The sequence below is a fragment of the Chiloscyllium plagiosum genome, chromosome 23, assembly GCF_004010195.1.
Source record: "Chiloscyllium plagiosum isolate BGI_BamShark_2017 chromosome 23, ASM401019v2, whole genome shotgun sequence".
Classification (NCBI taxonomy): Eukaryota; Metazoa; Chordata; class Chondrichthyes; order Orectolobiformes; family Hemiscylliidae; genus Chiloscyllium; species Chiloscyllium plagiosum.
The window spans coordinates 32,325,806-32,345,783 of record NC_057732.1 but is presented as its reverse complement, the minus strand read 5'-3'; the positions used below and the strand labels follow the sequence as shown (position 1 = coordinate 32,345,783).

Sequence of the window (19,978 nt, the reverse complement as noted above, 5' to 3'; positions counted from 1 at the left end):
CCCTCCTGATTTCCCTCTTAAGTATACTCCTATTTCCTTTGTACTCCTCTTCTAAGTCACTCGATCTATCCTGTCTATACCTTACATATGCTTCCTTCTTTTTCTTAACCAAACCCTCAATTTCTTCTTTAGTCATCCAGCATTCCCTATACCTACCAGCCTTTCCTTTCACCCTGACTGGAATATACTTTCTCACAGTTACAACATTTAAGAGACATTTGGAAAGGTACATGAATAGGAAAGGTTTAGAGGGGTCTGGGCTAAATGCAGACAAGTGGACTAATTTAGTTTGGGAAACTTGATCAGCATGGATGAGTTGGACTGAAGGGTCTGTTTCCATGCTGTATGACTCTATGACTGTATGTGTAGAGTACCAAACTGACCACTACCCATAATTAAACCTCAATCTGCGTTGTATTTGCTCCTCTTGGCTGGATTGCCTTAATTTGATACCATCCAGCCTAAGTCAGCGGAGAGAAAAATAAGCTAATATTCTCACCCTTAATGGCTATCCAGTGACCAGTTGGAATGGGCACACATTATAGACAATAACTGTGAGCCCTTCATGGCTGAATATGTTGCCAATATTCGCTATCACATTTTATCTCAGAAAAACAGCCATTTAAATTCTGACATTAAAATATTAATTATGAAGTCCAAATAGCTGCAACAAAATCACTCCTTATTTCCTGCAAAATCGTTTTTCTTGATGCATAGTTTGCAGCATTGTTCAGTAACATAAGATTCAAATTAATAAACATAATTTCCAGTATATCAGTACAGTCTGTTCTGATATAATGCAATAGTTCTGTTCCCATGCGATCCCGTGTTATAAGAAAATAGCTTAATAATAGAACCATTTAAACGAATAAGATGGGAATCACGTAAGAAGCTAAGTTTGCGTTCTACCAGTAATGGTCTAAATTCTTCAATCATGTTATTGCATTGAATTGCATTGAAGAAACGGGTATTATAGCAGAACCGACTGTAGTATGATCAAACTGTTGTGCAAATTGTCCTTTTTAGATGTAAAATTCATCCATAAGTGCCATGTTTGCAGATCTCTTGCTAGTGCCAAACCCAGTTTCTGACATTTAGGCTTTTTTCAGTTGATTTCTTTAATTCCTAGATCGATCCTCAAAACTGTGCCGTTTTAGATATGTGCAGTTGACGTATGTGCACTTGAGATCTGTTCTTTGGGCTCTTTTTAATGTTATTTTAAATGTATCATCTTTGATATTATCATGGGGTTTTCTCTTTTCTTCAACGGCTGTTTTCCACTTTTTGGGATGAGCAAGGAAGGACCAAAAACACAGAAAACCTGCTGCTCCCCAGATACCTCCCCTTCCCCTCTGTGCCCAGATTCACTCGATCCATATTAAGAACAGTACAGAATCTCCAGGCCCAGCATACTTTTCTGGCAGGTGGTATATTTCGTACTGCTGATTGATTCAAATTTTGTATTCATAAAATAGAAATGAATCCGAGATGAGGATGTAGAGATGATATAAAACCAAAGACTGAGAAATCGCTAAAGTAGTAAGAAATCATGAAGGTAGCATGAGGTGTCACTGGGCGGATTAATTAAAAAAAGGAGAGCCAATTAAATTGCTGCAGTCTTAACCATTATTTTTAGATCCCCATTAAATTAATGATTCACAACTAGAATGAAATTTCTAACATAGAAATTTTTTTAAATCGTAACACTTACAAAAAAAAAGTCATTAGGCAAAACATTAATTTATTCAAAATGCTTTCATTGATGTCTGTTAAGACACTTCTTATTTTGTGAGAAATTCAAGATTCACAGAGACTGCACTCTCCGCTGAAGCAAGTCAACAAGCTAGCAAGTTATGGTTCTCAGCATGAAATTGTGTTTACAATTTGCAGAAATTGTTTTGTGATTGAAAGCAAGATTTGTTATTCCAAGAGTACAGTAGGACCTGCTTTTTGTAAAGATCCTCCCTCCCCCATTCCTGTGTAGCAATCAAACTTTCTCCAGGGTGAAAGCCTTAGACACTATTAAGTTTCAAAGCAGATAAAATAACCACATCTGTTTTCTTACTGAATTGCAAAAGAAACACAAAGCATGAACCCATCAACCTTTCACTGAGTTAACTCTGAAAATAAAAACAATGCAGAGTATGTGATAACTGATCTCTCATTGAAACAAATTTCAGAGGTTAGTTAAACAGGTCTAACTGAGGAGAATCTTGATAATTGAGGACTGGGGCTTTAATAGGAATTGCTCACAGTATTTATTTATAATTTGTAATTTATATTAACTGGTTGCACCAGCTATATTTTTATCCAAAATGTCTGCATTTCTCAAAATCTCTTGAGCATCCCTCAATTTTAATTCCTGCACCATTGGCAGCTGTGTCTTTAGCTGCCTCGAGACCTAAGCTCTGCAATTCTCTTGTACAACTCCATCTTCCTTTTTTCTGATTCTTTAAGATGCTCTACAAAATTTCTCCTTGACATTGGACCAGGAATGTGCCTAAAACAGCAGGTCAGAGGCTAGAAATTATGTAGTGAGTATCTCATCTCCTGTCTTTCCAAAGCCTGACTACCATGTGCAAGGCAAGGCATAAGTCAGGAGTGTGGTCAAATATTCGGTATTTGCCTGGATGCAGCTCCAACAATATTCAAGCTCAACACCATCCAGGCCAAAACAGTCTGCTTGGATGACACCCCATCTATCACCTTTCATATTCTCTCATTTCTTGATTGACACGCAGTTACATATGTTCCCTTCCAAGTCACACACTGCTTAAGGGTGGCACATTCCTACTTCCTAGGTTTCTGAATTTACATATACTACTTTAAGCATAAACTCATTTAGTTGCACTGAGTACTGATGCAAACAAAACTGCAAAGAAAAGAAGACATAGATTATAGTAACAATTTCTTGAGTTGAAATCTATTTCCTCTTTGTTTTAGTTATAAAGTTCAAAAGAGTTCAAAAAAACCTTCCTCACAATGCACATGGAGGCAAACATTTCAGGTGTGCATGGAGTAGATAACGAAATTATTTCTTTGTCTATTCTCTGCTTCGTTTCTTTCAAGTACATAACTAAACAATTAACTTGCTAATATTAATGCTTCTAGGATGATTTCTTACCATCTTCTTTATAAAGTTCTTTCGCCCGTCCACAAACTCTAGTTAAAACAGAGTAACCTTTAACTCTTTGCGAGCACTGCCAAAGATATATCAGTGTAAAGCAAAATGCTAGTGCCAAATGTAATTCTTTGTCATTCTTTAAATCTAGGAATTGTTGTGCAGTACAGCAATGACAATGGAATAACTTGGCATGTTTTACGTGAACTGGACTACATGTCTTTTCTACAACCTCAAATAATAACAATTGAACTGTTCCCAGAAGCCAAAACTACATCTACAGCATTTCGCTGGTGGCAGCCACAACATGGTAAGCTTTAAAACTGTAGTTCAGAATCAGACATAAGAATATTAAGTAGCAGACTCTTCATTGGGGGATCTGGCCAAGTAGTCATAACCTAATGTAAATTTCTAATTTTATGGTATATTGTAATGAAAACTCTGCACTAACAAGATGCCATAGACTACAATTTGGAGGTAAATGCAATTAAAAGGTTAGACGACGGCATTGACAACATTATAAAAATATAGATGAGGCAAAAAATAGTCATGAAGAAAAGCCTCAAAAATATGTTTGAAAATAACTACTCAAAAGTAATTAGCATAGATATCATTATCAACAAAAATCATGAACTTCAAAGCTGATTTTTGTTATGCTTATAATAATGAATTCACCCTTTAACAATATAAATAAAAATACTTATTTTAACCACAGTGTCTTTATGAGAATGTCTTTGTTAGAAAATGTTGATATCATGTGCAAGTAACTAATTAAAACTAACCACATTTTTAAGTGAGAAAAAAATTCCTTTTCTACTAAGTCATTGCTCATACAAACAGAGGCCGAAAGGCTTTATTTCCTTGACTTTCACATTCAAAGTATACGTTTGATTTTAGATTAGATTGGTCTGTTGATTTCAATTGCAAATTATCACATTGATTTACTCAGTGGAATTTTGTTCTTCCATGAAGAATTGTTTTCTCTGTTGTGAGATGTTATAGTAATTAAAAAATGGTGGATGCAAACAATGCTTATTTGTAGAGACCATTCATAGATTATTGTTTACAATCAAAAAATCATATCAACTTATTGATAAGAAGTTATTTATTTCACTGTTTAAATTAGATTTATTGCAGCAATTTCTTATGTTTGGAAAATTGCACAATTAATTTATTGATTTTATTTGTGAAGGAGACCATCTTAGAACTTCATGAAGATTTGGCTTTTGGCAGCACGGGTGATAGATCTCTACCGTGCATTAGGGATAACATACATATGCTAAATATATTGTAATTTGGTGCATCAGTAGTAATGGAGGATACACTCAACTATTTCAGCTTACACATAAGTATCGGTTCATCAACATGTTTAGTTTGCTGGACATGTCATGGGAGACGGATCACCAGGACCCAGTACTACTGCAAGCAGTGGATTTGCTATAATCAGCAGAGGTATCCCAACCTTGTCAAGAAGCACTGAGTAATGGAGCTTCATCCCACCAAGGAAGCCACAGATCATACACCATCCCCTAGGACCAGAATGGCATTAAATGTAACAACAGCCAAACTACAAAGCCACGAGTGGATGATGTAACAACTTGACTTTTTTTTTCACATGCCCCTCCAGCTAGTGGAGATTTAGCAAAAATGGTCCAGTTTGCCATTCACCATTCTGGACTGTATCACTGATGCTCTAAATTCAGTGTTATTCAGTTGCACAGGAACACAAGAGGTGCACATTGAGAAACCTCAATGTAGAAATCAGAGTGCCTGGTAATTTCAGCTCGCCACTTGCTCTGCAGAACTTCCATGTTGCGTAGGGACAAACAGCATCTCAGGACATGTCCCAGAGCGCCAGTCATATACACTCATCTACCGACATTGGCATCCAGCATTTACCAGCCACTCATGACCATTATGGTACTATTTCAATATACTTGCAGGAAATTAAGGAAGCTTGTACTGCACAGTACTCCAGTAACTAGCATTGAAAGGCTGCAACAGGGACACTTTGCACACAGAGAGAGGCAGCAGCTCACAGATTGGATCAAGCTGCATCTCAGGACTGCTTGCTCCTTTAGCATTTGCTCACTCAACATCCAGCTGCATGCTTCTGCCATCCTGGTCTAATTTGCTGTGCCAATTAGTGTAGTCACACAACCATATAGCTCGCCTTTCTGGCTAGCAGTCCTCAGTTAAGGAGGTGGACATCTGGCCATTGGTAGTGTAAAACTTAAATCTCACTCTACCCCCTACCATTCCTGCCACCCTAATTTCACACTTATCTGATGTGTTTACCATTTGACAACAACTGTCAAAGTGGCTGTCTGTGATTCTGAACCTTTAAATATCAGTATATAACAACTGACTGCTATGAAAAATTGACCCAATGTACTACAAAAGAACTGTCAGAATGGAAGTACAACTCTCCATTTCTGAAGGAGCCCCCAGTGGGATCTAGTCTCAGAAATGCAGAACTCTCTTCTGTAACAATCTGCATAAGATTGCCACTCCTTGGAAAATATGACCCATTACTTTACAGCAGATAGTGATGGGTTCTTCTGTAATTTTGGAGGTCAAATCATTGTTGTAAAAACCAGATTTTTCAGTTACAACTACTTGAACTTTATTACGTTATTGCCTTGTACCCATCATTCTGCATTTAACAATTGTGTGGACCAATATGGAAATAACTATTATTACAAACCAATTGACTATAGGAGCCAGGAATCAGTGTTATGCACATTATTATATGGACTGCTGACACTCAGCATATTTCTCACCATTTAAAGTTGGTCATAGTGTCTCTCACAATAGGCAAGAGAAATTAGTGATGAATAACGAGCAATTATTTTAATATTTTTGTCAACTGGAGAGCGAGAAGAAATGTTTTGAGGCGTGAAATGCTTTGCCACAGAAAAGATTTGAGGCAGAAACCTTTAAGAGAAGAATCAAAAACATTAAAAGCAGTGTAAGAAGGGGTCAGATTAGAACAGTGAAATTAATTTTGAATTGGTTGAGGAAAATGATGCTCAGGCAGCATGAAGCAAATGACCTCCTTCACCCCTTCAACGTCTCCTGACTAATTTGTAGTCTTAAATCTTTCTTCAGACCATGCTACAATGATAAAAAGCATTGTTAATATTGTGGCTTTCTCAATATGTTTTTTTAAAGTTGATTAATTTATGATCTGATTGTCAGCAAGTTACACAATATATTTTGAATCCTATCAAGTGCTTTAACTTTGACTTTTGTTTCTTTTCAGGAAAACTCAGTGCACAGTGGGCCTTAGATGATGTCCTGATTGGAATGAATGATAGCTCCCTTACTGATTTCCAAGATACATTTGATGATTCCTCTGACCTGCAATCCAACTGGTATCGCATTCAAGGGGGCAAGACAGACATGTATTGCCTCTCAAAGGATACAGCACTGGTTTTTAATGCTAATATAGGTACATAATTAAGCAGAAATACAAATATATGCAAAAGACTGCTCAGGACCTCTCACAACATTGTACCTCCTAAACCTGTATTTGAGAAGATATTTGACAATTACATCACATTCAAGAAATAATTCTAATAGAAATCAATAAAAATAGGATAGGCCTTTCATCACTGGTGATTATGTCACTTCTGTTTTTTAGGCAAACCCAGGTTTGCAGAAACTTGGGACTTCCATGTTACTGCCTCCACATTCTTGCAGTTTGAGCTCAATCTAGGTTGTGGAAACCAGTCTCCAGATTCCAATGGCATTCAGCTGCAATACTCCCTCAATACAGGCAAAGACTGGCACCTAGTCACTGAGGAGTGTGTTCCTCCCAGCATTGGCTGTCTGCACTACACAGAAAGCTCAATCTACACATCGCAGAGGTTCCAAAATTGGAAGCGTGTCACCGTCTACTTATCTCCAGGAACTATGTAAGTTTTAAGAAACATAGAAACAAGTCTAGACCCTTGCACCCATCAAGTCTGTTTCACCATACAACTATATCATGGCACCTGTCTTTTAACCTAACTGCCATAATTCCATGAATCTTTATACTCTAGCTTAACAAATATCTATCAATTTTCAATTGACCCAATCTTAACAGCTCATTGTGGGAGAGAGTTCCAGATTTCCACTATTTTTTATGGAAAGAAATGCATCATGAAATCACTCTTCAATGATCTAGCTGTAATTTTAATGTTGCTCCCTTTTGTTTTGGACATACCTCCATCTGAGAAAATAGTTTTGGTCTATATTGTTAACTCAGTTATTCATCTTAATCACCACCATAAGTTTACTTTATAATATTCTGTACTCAAGAGAATAGAAACCTATAACCTTAGCCTTTCATTGATCCCTTTAACCTCCGGTATCTTTCTGGTGAATCTGCACTGCACCCACATCAAAGCAAATATTTGATTCCTAAGTAGTAATTGCCAGGACTGAACACAGTACTCCAGAGTTCATCCTACCAATTGGGGTATATGCCCAGAGTCATGACTGCTTCTATCTGCTTACCAATTAGTATTCATGTCACTAATTCTATGGACTCTCATTTTTGTCATAGTCTTTTACGACTTCATGCCTCCTTCATCAAATGGAAGTGCACATAAATAATTGCCTGAAAAAAACCCAATAGATTTCTTAGGCATGTTTTAACACTTACAGATCCACACTGTCTGTCTTTCTCTGATTAGTTCATATTTGTCCAAATGATCAGTCACTCTATCTCTAACAACTAATTTTTGTGACTTCCTCATGACCAATGTTAAACTAGTAAGTCTATAATTTACTGATTTATCTCTCCTATCCTTAAATAACAAGGTGACATCAACAATCTTCTAATTTCAGAAAAACTTCTCTTTTACCATTGGAAAACATAATTCCATCAGTGTAAGCCAAGTGTATTCAAGATATTTGAAAGTACATCTGTGTATCAGGATGCAATCCTGAATGAGTACAGCCACAGGAAGATCTTAGGGTTGATCCTTAGCATATGTTAAATTGATTTTCCGTGAAGAGCATTTCTCTCTAAGTGGCATTGCTATTCCTTAGAGAGAAACAGAAATTGTAAGTCTGTTCATATGGGATATCAGATAAAAATAGGACCAGACTGATTTTTTTTTTCTATTGCCATCATCCCCAGCCATTGAGCCTATTGGCATTGGAGATTTAGTGGGGCAGCCCCAGAGGTGTTTGAGTCTACACAAGTTAAATGTGCTGCCTGTGGGTCTTTTTCCCAGAGGCATGTTGACCTTTCTCAGCTTGGACTCCCAAGGGTAGGAGCAGGTAGGCAGGGTGGGATTGGAGTCCCCAGAATCTTCTGTGGAAAGGACCAAGGGGTTTGCATGTGGTTTTACCTCTGGCTGGATGCTTTCTGACACCACCCTGTCTCCTTGTGAGGAGAGAGCACCTGGACTGAAGTCAAGGTTTCCTGGATGTAGTTTTGCTCGCTGAGCTGGAAGGTTCATGATCAGATGTTTTGTCACCACACTCAGTAATATCTTCAGTGAGCCTCTGAACGAACCTTCCAGCTCAGTGAGCAAACCTACATCCAGAAACTCAAACTGAGCTACAAATCTTCTAAAACCTCGGTATCAAGGTTTCCTGCCCAACTTGTCACGAGGTACCAATGGCTGGGCTGATGAAGTGCAAGTGTATGCATCTCTCCTTGAGGGTAGTGAACCTAACTATCCAGAGCAGCTGCTAACCTATCCATGGAGGTAGATAGATGTTCACATTCTGATCACTGAGGCCCACAGTATTCTAGATAACTATCTGTCACTCCTGTTCCTCTTTGTGCATGGGGATAAAGTCCATAATTGCCCTTCTGTCTGGGACTGACCAGGTACCTGGTCTTCAGCAGTCCTCTAACCACCAGCACCCTGGGATATTTTGTTTCCGGCCAACTGCAAAGTGGTGCAGTGAGGTGCTCATCAGTTTGTGCTCCCTAACTTTCTAAATGTTCCTATCAAGGTGTCAGTACCTGGATTGGTGGAGGATTCAGAAGACAACCTTTACAATGCTTCCTACGAGGCCTCAGTCCTCTCACCATCTAAGGTTGAGGAGGAGGGAGCTTCTAAGGAAATTTCTGGGGAGGTTTTGGGGATGCTAGCAGAACCTGCAACACAAAAGAGAGAGCAGGCATCACATCCGATGATTAGAGGTGGTGTGCAATGATTGAGAGTGGCAGCAGCATTAATATGAGAGATGCTGTGGAATGAAGAGTGGAATGAATGATAAGACATGGAAGTTTCTGCATCTCCTCAGGAACAGCCTCAATCTTAACCTGTGAGGAGGGTGAGGACTTGGATGTCAGGCCCCCTTCCACCTGTTCGGGCTCTTTCTGCCCATGTAATGGGCTGTCTACTCCTGTAATGAGAGAAAGGGGGGGAGGGGGGATAAAGGTGATTATATTGCATGACACAGCTGTTAGTGTTGGTTCATATGGGGTAAGAGGTGGTGAGCTGTACTGAGATGGTAGCATGATAGCCGGCAGGTTAATTAGTCTGAGAGGCTTATGAGAGGGGCAGCAACTGAGGGAAAGTGTTGCAGACAATGAGAGTAACAGAGCTCTGGTGGGAAGTGGCTCATTCTTTCTGCATTGTTGATTGTTCCTCTTCAGCCTCAATGTCACTGAACTGGGTGGAAACCTCGGACCAGGCTGGCAGAAACTGGTGGCACAGCTTCCTTTGCTAGTCCTCTGGGAAAAGGATACCTCTCCTTTGGACCATCTTATTCACATCTAGGTCCCTGTTGAAGAATCATGATTCCATCTTCCCCTTCCCCAACATGTTCAAACTGTTTTTGACTGAGCATGGCAACTCCAGAATACCAGTTTTCATCCAGCCTTCTGGTTTTTCAGCAGGTATCACTGAATGAAGAATTGTTGAAGGAACTATGCATGGTGTGATGGGGTGGATGAGGCCATCCAGGTCTGATGGGAGAGCTTGTTTTGTTCATCAGATGGTAAGAGTACCTCCTTCCTGGCCCAGACAGCCTGAAGCAGGTACTCTAAAGAGTCTCCATTAAAGTAGGGATCCACCTTTTGATGCCAGGCAGATAATGTTCGGGGATGGGAATGAAGAACTCCTGTGGAGTTCCTGACTTGCAGTAAATGAAGGGGTAACTGAGTGGCCTTTAAAATTGGTTTCAGATCTTTTGACAAGGTAAAGTGTCACTAGCGGGTGAGAACTTCCATTGTGGGGAGTCTAGAACTAGAGTCATTTAAGGTGAGAAGGGAAAAATTCAAAAGGGACTTAAGGGGCAACTTTTTCACACAAATGGTTGTGCATGTATGGAATGAGTTGTCAGAGGAAGTGGTAGAGGTTGGTACAATTACATTTAAAAGGCATCTGGATGGGTATATGAATAGGAAGGGTTTTGAGGGATATGGGCCAAGTGCTAACAAATGGGACTAGATTAGGTTAGGATATCTGATTGGCATGGTCAGGTTGGACCGAAGGGTCTGTTTCCGTGCTGTACATCTCTATGACTCTATGACTACCTGCATGTGATTTGCCATTTAATTCTATATGGGACTGGCTTGTAAATCAAGTAAGCTGAAGAGCATAACATTATGGAAAAGAACTTCCTACAGGTCTAGGTGGTTGTGATGTTACCTAAGATGCCTGTCACCATACTGCAGAATGGAAAGTCCCAGCTTTGTTTCTGCCATGATATAATGGGAATCCAAGCAGTATACTTTGTTTACAACTAATATTACCCTTCGCTATCTTTATACTGTAGTCCCAATCATTATTGTGCAAGCAAAATTATTCTGTCAGAACGTGTAAGACTGGTTCAGGTTCTCATGATAATTTTAAGTTGTGCATTTTCTGAATGTCAATAATATTTTTCTGCACAGTACCTTTTGATAACTAATTTATTCACCATGCCATTGTGTTAATTAGATCCCCAAGGACCCGATTCAGATGGATTCAAACAGAATATTCTTCTGGAACTGCAAACTGGGCTATTGATAATGTGGTCCTTGCCTCAGCATGCCCCTGGATGTGTTCTGGTCATGGGATTTGTGACATGGGTCATTGTGTGTAAGTATGAAAACATCGTGCCTTTGATGTTGTCATTGTTGTAAGGTCTGTTTAGCTGCTGCCTCCAATCTGTTAAAATCCAATCTGATAAAATATCAGATCTGAACAGATTTGAAAAATATTTTCAATATTATTTGTTTTAGCTCTTGAAGTTTTAAATATTGACAGTAGATTAATTTAGACCATGATAAACTAATCCCAGAAGGGCACTGACCCTTAACCAAATAACCCTATCGGTTCATTATTGCCAACAAATAACAATTTGCTGCATCTAGCCCTAATTATAATGAAATGATTTTGGGTGACAAGACTTTGGGACAATGCAGTCGGTCCTGCTATAACACGGTATTTTTGTTCTCATGCAATCCCATTTTATAAGAAAATTGTGTATTCGCAACATCATTTGAATCACATTATCACCAATACACGCTTTAAAAGTTCACGCTTTAGAAACAGTGTTCCCAATTAGTCAATTGAGTTATAGGAAATCCGCATTAACAAAGCCTGCGTTATAGCAGAACAACCTGTATGTGTTAATGCTGCCCAATCAAAACTATATAGGATAGTCTGTTAAAATAATGTAATTATTTAGAAAATTTTCAGATGGATTTTTAATAGAAACCAAAACTTGGAAATAAAATGATTGACTGAGGATTGTAGAATCATACAGGGCAGAAGAGGCCCTTCTGTCCGTTGAATCTACATGACAAAAAATTACTTTAAACCTAAAGTAATTCCACTATCCATCACTTGAATGTTATGCCTTGAATGTTATGACATTTCAAATGGTCATCTTAGTATTTTTTAAACGTTGTGAGGTTTCCCGACTCAACTATCCTCCCAAGAAGTGCATTACAGGTTCCCACCACCCTCTGGGTGAAAAATGTTTTCCTCAAGGCCCCTCTAAACCTCCTGTCTTTCAACTTTCCTTTGTTACTGACCCTTCTACCAGCTAAGGGGAACAGCTGCTTTCTATTCAACTTGTCCTTCATAATCACTCTGTGGTTGTGAACTGTAAAAGAAAATGATGCATAGTTTTGCTTTACATTGCTCAATGTTTAGAAGCTTTGCTTTCACCTTCTTGATAGCAACTGCTCATTAGTAAAATGGAGTTAGGTTGAATTTTTGCTGATAGAGTTAGCCAGGTAACAACAAATTTTCAACCTGTTTCGTCAACTCCTTTAAGGGAGATTTGTACATGAGACTTGTAATACAAATTACACAGACAGAAAATAAACAAGATGGAATAAGTAGGTTTACAGAATTAAAATGGTAAAAAATGCTAATAATTGACATTAGATTTACTATTCAGTCTATCCATTTGTTTTAATTGCCTCACTCGATCCTGACAATTCAAAGCTTATTTCTGTTCATAAAAAGAATATTAAGTGTTTAATTTATCAAGCTTGCTTTCTTAGAAGAACAGTAAAACAGCTACACTCAAAGGAGCTAGGAGCTGTACCTGCCCTGAAGCTCAATGCCACCAGTTCCTAAGGGCTTTATACACACTGAATGATTGAATACTTTTGGGATTAGAATGGTTAAAAGAAAGACTTTTAATTGATGCTTTTCTGTGAGCAAGTCTGACTTTGTCTTTGCTAAAGTGTCAGGAGAGGCAACAGCAGGTATAACAAACTGTACTGTCTAAGCCCAGAGGAATATTGTTTGGCTGGACTGTAACAGTAGAAAAGTACACAACCTTCATAGCAGTATGTCTGATGTTTACATTTTTGACTGAATATATGCAGCCTGTATCATAGTTTTATATTCCATATAATTGAAACTAGTTTTGGCTGACATTCTTTCAGATTCCATTTCAGAGAACTTGTTAGAAATATATTCATGAAGGTGGGATCAACTTAAACAATGGAAACTTGTGCATGAGCTTCTCTAGTTTGGAGTGCCCAGTGAGATACTGGAAGATTGGTATGAATCTGATATTGGATTCCCCTCTTCTTGTTGGCTAAAGGTTTTCCAAACTTCTTAATGCCTGGTTCTTCATGAGGTGCTGTTGGAATTATCATGAGGCGTTGCATTAGAGGAGTAGAATCAAGACTGAGTAAATGCCTTACAGTGTGTGAGGAGTAAGGTCACCTTTTAAATTCATGAGTACAAATGAAAGATTAGAATCTAATAGTACAGAGAATGAGTGAGAAGTAGAATAAAAAATGTATGCAAAGAGACAAATTATATAATGTCTGAGCGTAGGGTAATATACAGACAATGATTTTCATCAGCAAACTAACCTCAGACATTTAGGTTTTACTACTACAGTTTATAATGTGGTTTGAGCTGTTCCATCTGATATTGTATAATTATGTACAAATATATACAAAACTCTATTGTGTGATATTGAAATTATTTATAAATCAATCTCCTAATTTGGAATGATTTTGTTATGACCCACTTGTGAAAGTGCACTGATTCTCAAACTCCACTACTCACTAGGTCACCACAAAAATTAATGATTTAAGTAAAGTATGCAAAATCTTCAATTATCTGTCTCTTGGAATCAAGCTAACAGAAAACAGGTTCCTGTACTTAACATTAACCACTATTTATTACAAATAAGTAAATTCTAATCACAAGTAAACAACTATGAATTATCAATATGTGGCTGTACTTGTTAAACCCTAAACCTTTCTTCAATCCCCTATACACATATGCAGACAGACACAACAAAAACAATTGGTTTTATGAGTGGAGGGAAACAAACTAGGAAACACAGCTTAATAGCGCCCATCCACAGGATTCATTGAGGCATTCCTTTTACTTGCCATCGCTTTTTGTTCTTCAATCTTTTTTCTCCAGATTCTTTCACTTCTTTGTAGGAGGGACAGGTGATTAGCGCATGAACTGCAAAATCTTTTAGTTACTGGTTAAAGACAACAACTTAGCAACTTATGGGAGAAAATCTGGCTTTCTTCAGGCTTTTAAAATTATACCAAGCAGTTTTACTCTGATTGCCTTCAGGAATGAGCCAGAGAATGAAACAGCCAAAATATGTGCAAAAGGTCAGGGTTCTGTGTACTAGTATGTGTCGCTTCCAGTGTGCATAAGTGTGCCACACTGTGAGCCCATCTGACAAACTCAAATTGGTAGTCAGCATAATTCTTAACCTGCATTGGTTTATTTAACAAGCGTTGTCTAATTGCAGAATCACATCTAATGCAGGACACTATGTTTTGCATTTTGAAGCATGGGCAGTTTGGGTATGTTCAGTACCTTACTTGGTATGAACAGTTCAACTACATGACATTTGATACAATCTGCCAGTCTTTGAAACGAAAAGCCTACATTCTTCGTATCATGCTGGCACTAAAATTCATATACTACATTATTTAGTTATGAGATTTCTGGCAGCATCCTGTTAGTAGAGAACTACTCATGTTACTACTGGAGGGAGTGGGTTCTGGAGAGAGTCTACATAGGTTTACAAAGCAAAAGAATTTAATAGCACTGCAGGGGAACAATTTAGGTAATGATATTGTCACAGCTCACTGAGAATCAAGCTCTGCTTTCCATAGAGTCATCCCAAATTAAAGGTTTTTTAAAGTATGCAGTATTTCCCAGTATACCTGCCTTTTAGACCCAGGTTGACAAAAAGCACAGGTCAGCTTTCTGTACTTCACAAAAATTGCTATTTATCAGATGTAATTAGACTCTAGCTCCAGGTAAACAGTTATGAACCATCAGCATATAACTTTACTAATTAAAACTCTTTATAAACTCCCCCTTACACTCACAGACGGAGACAGAAAAAACAAGGTGTTATGAACAGAAGGAAAGAATGGGAAGGCAGTTCAATAGTTCCTTCGATGATTCTTGTGTTGGTCTGTGGACGTGGTTTATTTGAACTTTCAGAAACATTTGACAAGATCCCACATAAGAGATTAACATGGAAAATTAAAGTACATGGAATTGGGATCATGTATTGACATGGATAGAGAACTGGCTGGCAGACAGGAAATGAATAAACAGGTCTTTTCCCAAGCTGCAGGCAGTGATTAGGCGGGTACATCAGGGATCAGTGCTTGGACCCCACCTATTCACAATATATTTTATTAGTTTAGATGAGAAAACTAAATATATTATCTCCAAGTTTGCAGACTACTCAAAGCCAGATGGCAGGATGAACTGTGTGGAAGATGCCGAGAAGTTTCAGCATGATTTGGACAAGTTAAGAGAGTGGCAAAAGCAGATGAAGTATAATGTCAATAAATGTGAGATCATTCATTCTGGTAACAAAAAAACAGGAAGACAGATTATGATCTAAACGGTGATAGATTGAGAAAGAGGGAGAAGCAGTGAGACCCAGGTATCCTTGTATAGAGAAAGAAGAAAGTCTTGCTGTAATTGTCCAGGGTCTCGATGAGACCAGGTAAAAACAATGACTGCAGATGCTGGAAACCAGATTCTGGATGGAGAAGCAGTGAGACCCAGGTATCCTTGTATAGAGAAAGAAGAAAGTCTTGCTGTAATTGTCCAGGGTCTCGATGAGACCACACCTAGAATAATGTGCGCAGCTTTGGTTGTACCGAAGTTCTAACAGATCCAGACAGGATAAATGCGGGAAGGATGTTCCTGATGACCCAGGAGTCCATAATTAGGGGTCACAGTTCTAGGATACATTTAGAATTGAGATGTGAAATTTCTTTACTTATAAAGTGGTGAGCCTGTGGAATTCTCAGCCACAAAGCAGTATTTGCTGTCAAGAAGGAGTAAGATATAGTTCGTCGGGATAAAGGGATCAAAGGAAATAGGGAGAAAGTGGGAACAGGATACTAAGTTGGATGATCAGCCAAGATCATATTGAATGGCTTACTCTTGTTCTTATTTTCTATGTTTCTATGTCAGGATGCTACTTCTTGGTCATCCTTCTCCTGATGCTTCCATGGAATTATGACTCTGTGACTCTAAAAGAAACCAGATGGCTAGTTCATTTATAAAAGTTCTCTCTGATTTATCAATTGTAACTTGCAGCTTACAGCAACTGCTAAAGGAAAGATGAATTGATTTTCTACAGGCTTAAAGTAGCCTTTACTGCAGAAAACAGAGAGAGCTCTTGGGCTGGTGGAAACCTGAAGGCTTCTCACTACTTTGTTCACAGCCCAAAGCCTTTCAGCTACCTGAGAACCAATCACATAATTGGGCGGCACGGTGGCTCAATGGTCAAACTGCTGCCTCACAGTGCCAGGAACCCAGGTTCAATTCCACCCTTGGGCACTGTCTGTGTGGAGTTTACACATTCTCCCTGTGTCTGTGTGGGTTTCCTCCAGGTGCACTGTTTTCTTCCCACAGTCCAAAGATGTGCATGTTAGGTGGACTGGCAATGCTACATTGCCCATAGTATCCAGGGATGTGTAGGTTAGGTGGATGAGCCATGGGAAATGCAGGGATAAGGTGGTAGAATACTGTTCAGAGAGTCAGTGTGGGCCTGTTGGGCCGAAAGGCCTGTTTCCACACAGTAGGGATTCTATGCATCTATAATTGTTGGCAGGCAGAGGCCTTCATCATCACTAACCGGTCACTAGTCCACAGAGCAGTCAGCCACTTGCAACTCCATCTGTATACAACCCTTCAGCTCGAGTTCATCTGCAACCACACTTTAACCACTGCTCAAACAAGTAGCTGTGTAAAAGATGCTTACAATGAGTATCAGATCACTTGCTTTCAAAACATGCAGCAATCTTACAGTGATCCTTGATTTTAAAACAGATCGTTTCTCGTTTCAGTCTACAGTTAACAATCTAGAAAATTGAAGACACAACCCTTACATGCCACGTGCAGTCTTTACATGGTCTGCCCTTAAAAAAATGAAACATTATTTCAAAAATGCATTTCATTACAAAACATGATACACAACCAACAAATATAAGACTTGTATTCATTCATTCGTCATACCCCTTATACAATGTTAGACAATCTTATCATTTCTGAAACCATTAACTTATTCCAAAATTTTACACATAAGGGCATCAGAAATTGCATTATCTTTTCCAAACGTTTGAATAATTTTTCATTAAATGTTTGCAATTAAAAGATTCCATCTGAATAGCCTTGCATTCCAAGCTATAAACTTTTCAATGAAGTCCAGTGGATTATGATCAATATAAACTAGTACAGCAAGTTTTACTTTAACTGTCACCTAAGGAACCAGCACTCTTGATAAATTGGCAAAAAATTTTGTACCTCAAATACCACATGTTTACTGTGTTATTGTGATCTCTGCGATGTCCAGGTAGTCAGTTGAGGATGTGAGTGAGAAGGCTCTCTGCCAGCATGTTTTGTTTAAGGCAAAGTTGCATCATTATTTCAGTGATTTATGCTGTAAATTAATGCAGGGGATGTGTATACCCCTGCATTATGGTCCAATTACTTAGTGTGTGTTTTTACATTGATTATGTGGACCTCTTGATCTACCTGTACACTCCTAGTCTGTAGGCGCAGGATAATAAAATGTTTGCTGTATTTTTTTATTACCATGTTAACACAGACTTAAAAGTATTGAAGAGCCAACAGTATTTCCAAAGTTGTTTTTCTATAATGGGATACCCCTTCAATATGTGGATCTTAGAAAGGAATAAGGTACTGTCAAGCCTATTAATGCAATCTTCCAAATATGGAATTGGGTACAAACCTGTTTTTATAATGCCCAGGGTGGGACAGAAGGGATGACATGTACACGTATTTTATAAAGCAGCAAATAAGATCAGAAGTGGCAAAATGGTTAAAAGAGAAAATTAATGGCTCTTCACTTAACCGCATAATATTCAGAACATTACAAATATATTAATAACATAAAAATAAAGTAACCTTACTGATCTTAATTTTATTTTATTTATCATTAAATAATTTGATAGCCATAACAGAGATAAGGTTATAAGAAGATTAAATCTGGGAACAAAATATCCAGGAGCATATGACTTTTGGAAATAACTGGCCAGGAGGAAAAGATTGGCGAGTTAGCTTTGTTAGTACGAAGTGGAAATAACATAATAGCAAGAAAGATCGTGGATTGGAAGATTTATAGGAATAAATGTATAAGAATAAATCGGGGGATAGGAAGGGCATGTTACAAGGCAGTGTATTAATCATGTGTGACTTTAATCTTTAAGTAGATTGGGAAAATCAAATTGTCAGATAGCCATGAGGAAGAACAATTTCCTAGAACAAAATGATCCTAGATCCAACCAGAGATCAGGCTTTATGGATCTGGTAATATGTAATGAGACAAATTTAATAAATAATCTGAGAGTAAAAATATCTCCGATTAAACAGTGACCATAACGTGGTCAAATTTAGCATTCAGCTTGAGAGTGAGCAACATCGGTTGGTAACAACTGTACTAAATTATAGATAATAGGAATAAAACAAGGGTAGAGTTTGCTGGAGTGGAGTCAGCAGTTTTGCAGAAATGGTGATTGATCAACAATGGCAGATCATAGAATTTCTACAGTATGGAAACAGGCCATTCAGTCCATCAAGTCCACTCCAACCCTCCAAAGAGAATCCAAACTAGACCTATACCCCTGCCTTATCCCTGTAGCCCTGCATTTCCTATGGATAATCCACCTAACCTACACATTCCTGGACAATATATGGCAATTTAGCTTGGCTAATCCACCGAACCTGCACATCTTTGGACTGTGGGAGGAAACCAGAACACCCTGCGAAAACCCATACAGACATGGGGAGAACTTGCAAACTCCACACACACAATCACCTGAGGCTGGAATCAAACCCAGGTCCTTGGCACTGTGAGGCAACAGTGCTAACTAGTGAACCACAACAATACATACCCTAATGACAAAGAAGAATTCTAAGAAAGGGATAAACCAACAGTAGTTAACCAAGGAAGTTAAGGATAGTGGCAAATTGAAAGAAAAACATACAATGTGGCAAAGATTAGTGGTAAGCCAGAGGATTTGGATAGTTTTAAAAACAAGCAATAGGCGACCACAAACATAATAAAACGGGGAAATAAATTTTGAGAGTAAACTAGCAAGTAATAAAAGAAAAGATGGTGAGAGCTTATTTAAAGATATAAAAAGGAAGAGAAAGGTCAAACTGCCCCTTAGAGGATGAGGGTGGGGAAATAATGAGGAACTAAAAAATGGCATTGGAGTTGAATAGATACTTTGCATCAATCTTGATGAAAGAAGACAATAATAGAGCTCCAAAAATACTATATAATCAAGGGGAAAAGAGGGAGAAAATGCATATAATAACTATCACTAGAAAAAAAATCTAGGGAAATTAATGGGGCTAAAGGCTGACTAGCCCTCTGAACCCAATAGGTTATATGCCAGGATATTAAAGGAAGTAGCTACAGAGACAGTGGATGCACTGGCAGTAGTCTTCCAAAAATCTTTTAGGTCCTGAAAATATCCCAGAGGATTGGAAAATTGCCAGCGTAACATCTTTTTTCAGAAAAGGAAGATCACAAAAACATAAGTTTAAGGAACTGTTTAAGAGGCTGTTTAAGGAACAGTTGTTGCAAGTGATGAATAAATATGTCCCTCTGAGACAGGTAAGAAGGGGTAAGATAAAGGAACCTTGGATGACGAGAGCGGCGGAACTTCTCGTCAAAAGGAAGAAGGTAGCTTAAGGTGGAGGAAGCTAGGGTCAAGCTCAGCTCTAGAGGATTACAGGCAGGCGAGGAAGGAGCTCAAAAATGTCTGAGGAGAACCAGGAGGGGGCACGAGAAAGGCTTGGCAGAACGGATTAGGGAGAACACAAAAGCCTTTTACACTTATGTGAGGAATAAGAGAATGGTCAAAGAAAGAGTAGGGCCGATCAGGGATAGCATAGG

At 38.5% G+C, this 19,978-nt stretch overlaps 1 protein-coding gene across 1 annotated transcript in view; it reads left to right on the top strand.

The window, feature by feature from the left end:
• The window catches only part of reln (reelin), a 387,698-nt gene that overhangs the window by 275,509 nt on the left and 92,211 nt on the right, over positions 1–19,978 (top strand). Inside the window, exons 32-35 of the mRNA XM_043713852.1 lie at positions 3,273–3,431; positions 6,387–6,575; positions 6,768–7,041; positions 11,023–11,163. Of these exons, the coding sequence (XP_043569787.1) occupies positions 3,273–3,431; positions 6,387–6,575; positions 6,768–7,041; positions 11,023–11,163 (763 nt within the window). The remainder of the gene's footprint in view (positions 1–3,272; positions 3,432–6,386; positions 6,576–6,767; positions 7,042–11,022; positions 11,164–19,978) is intronic.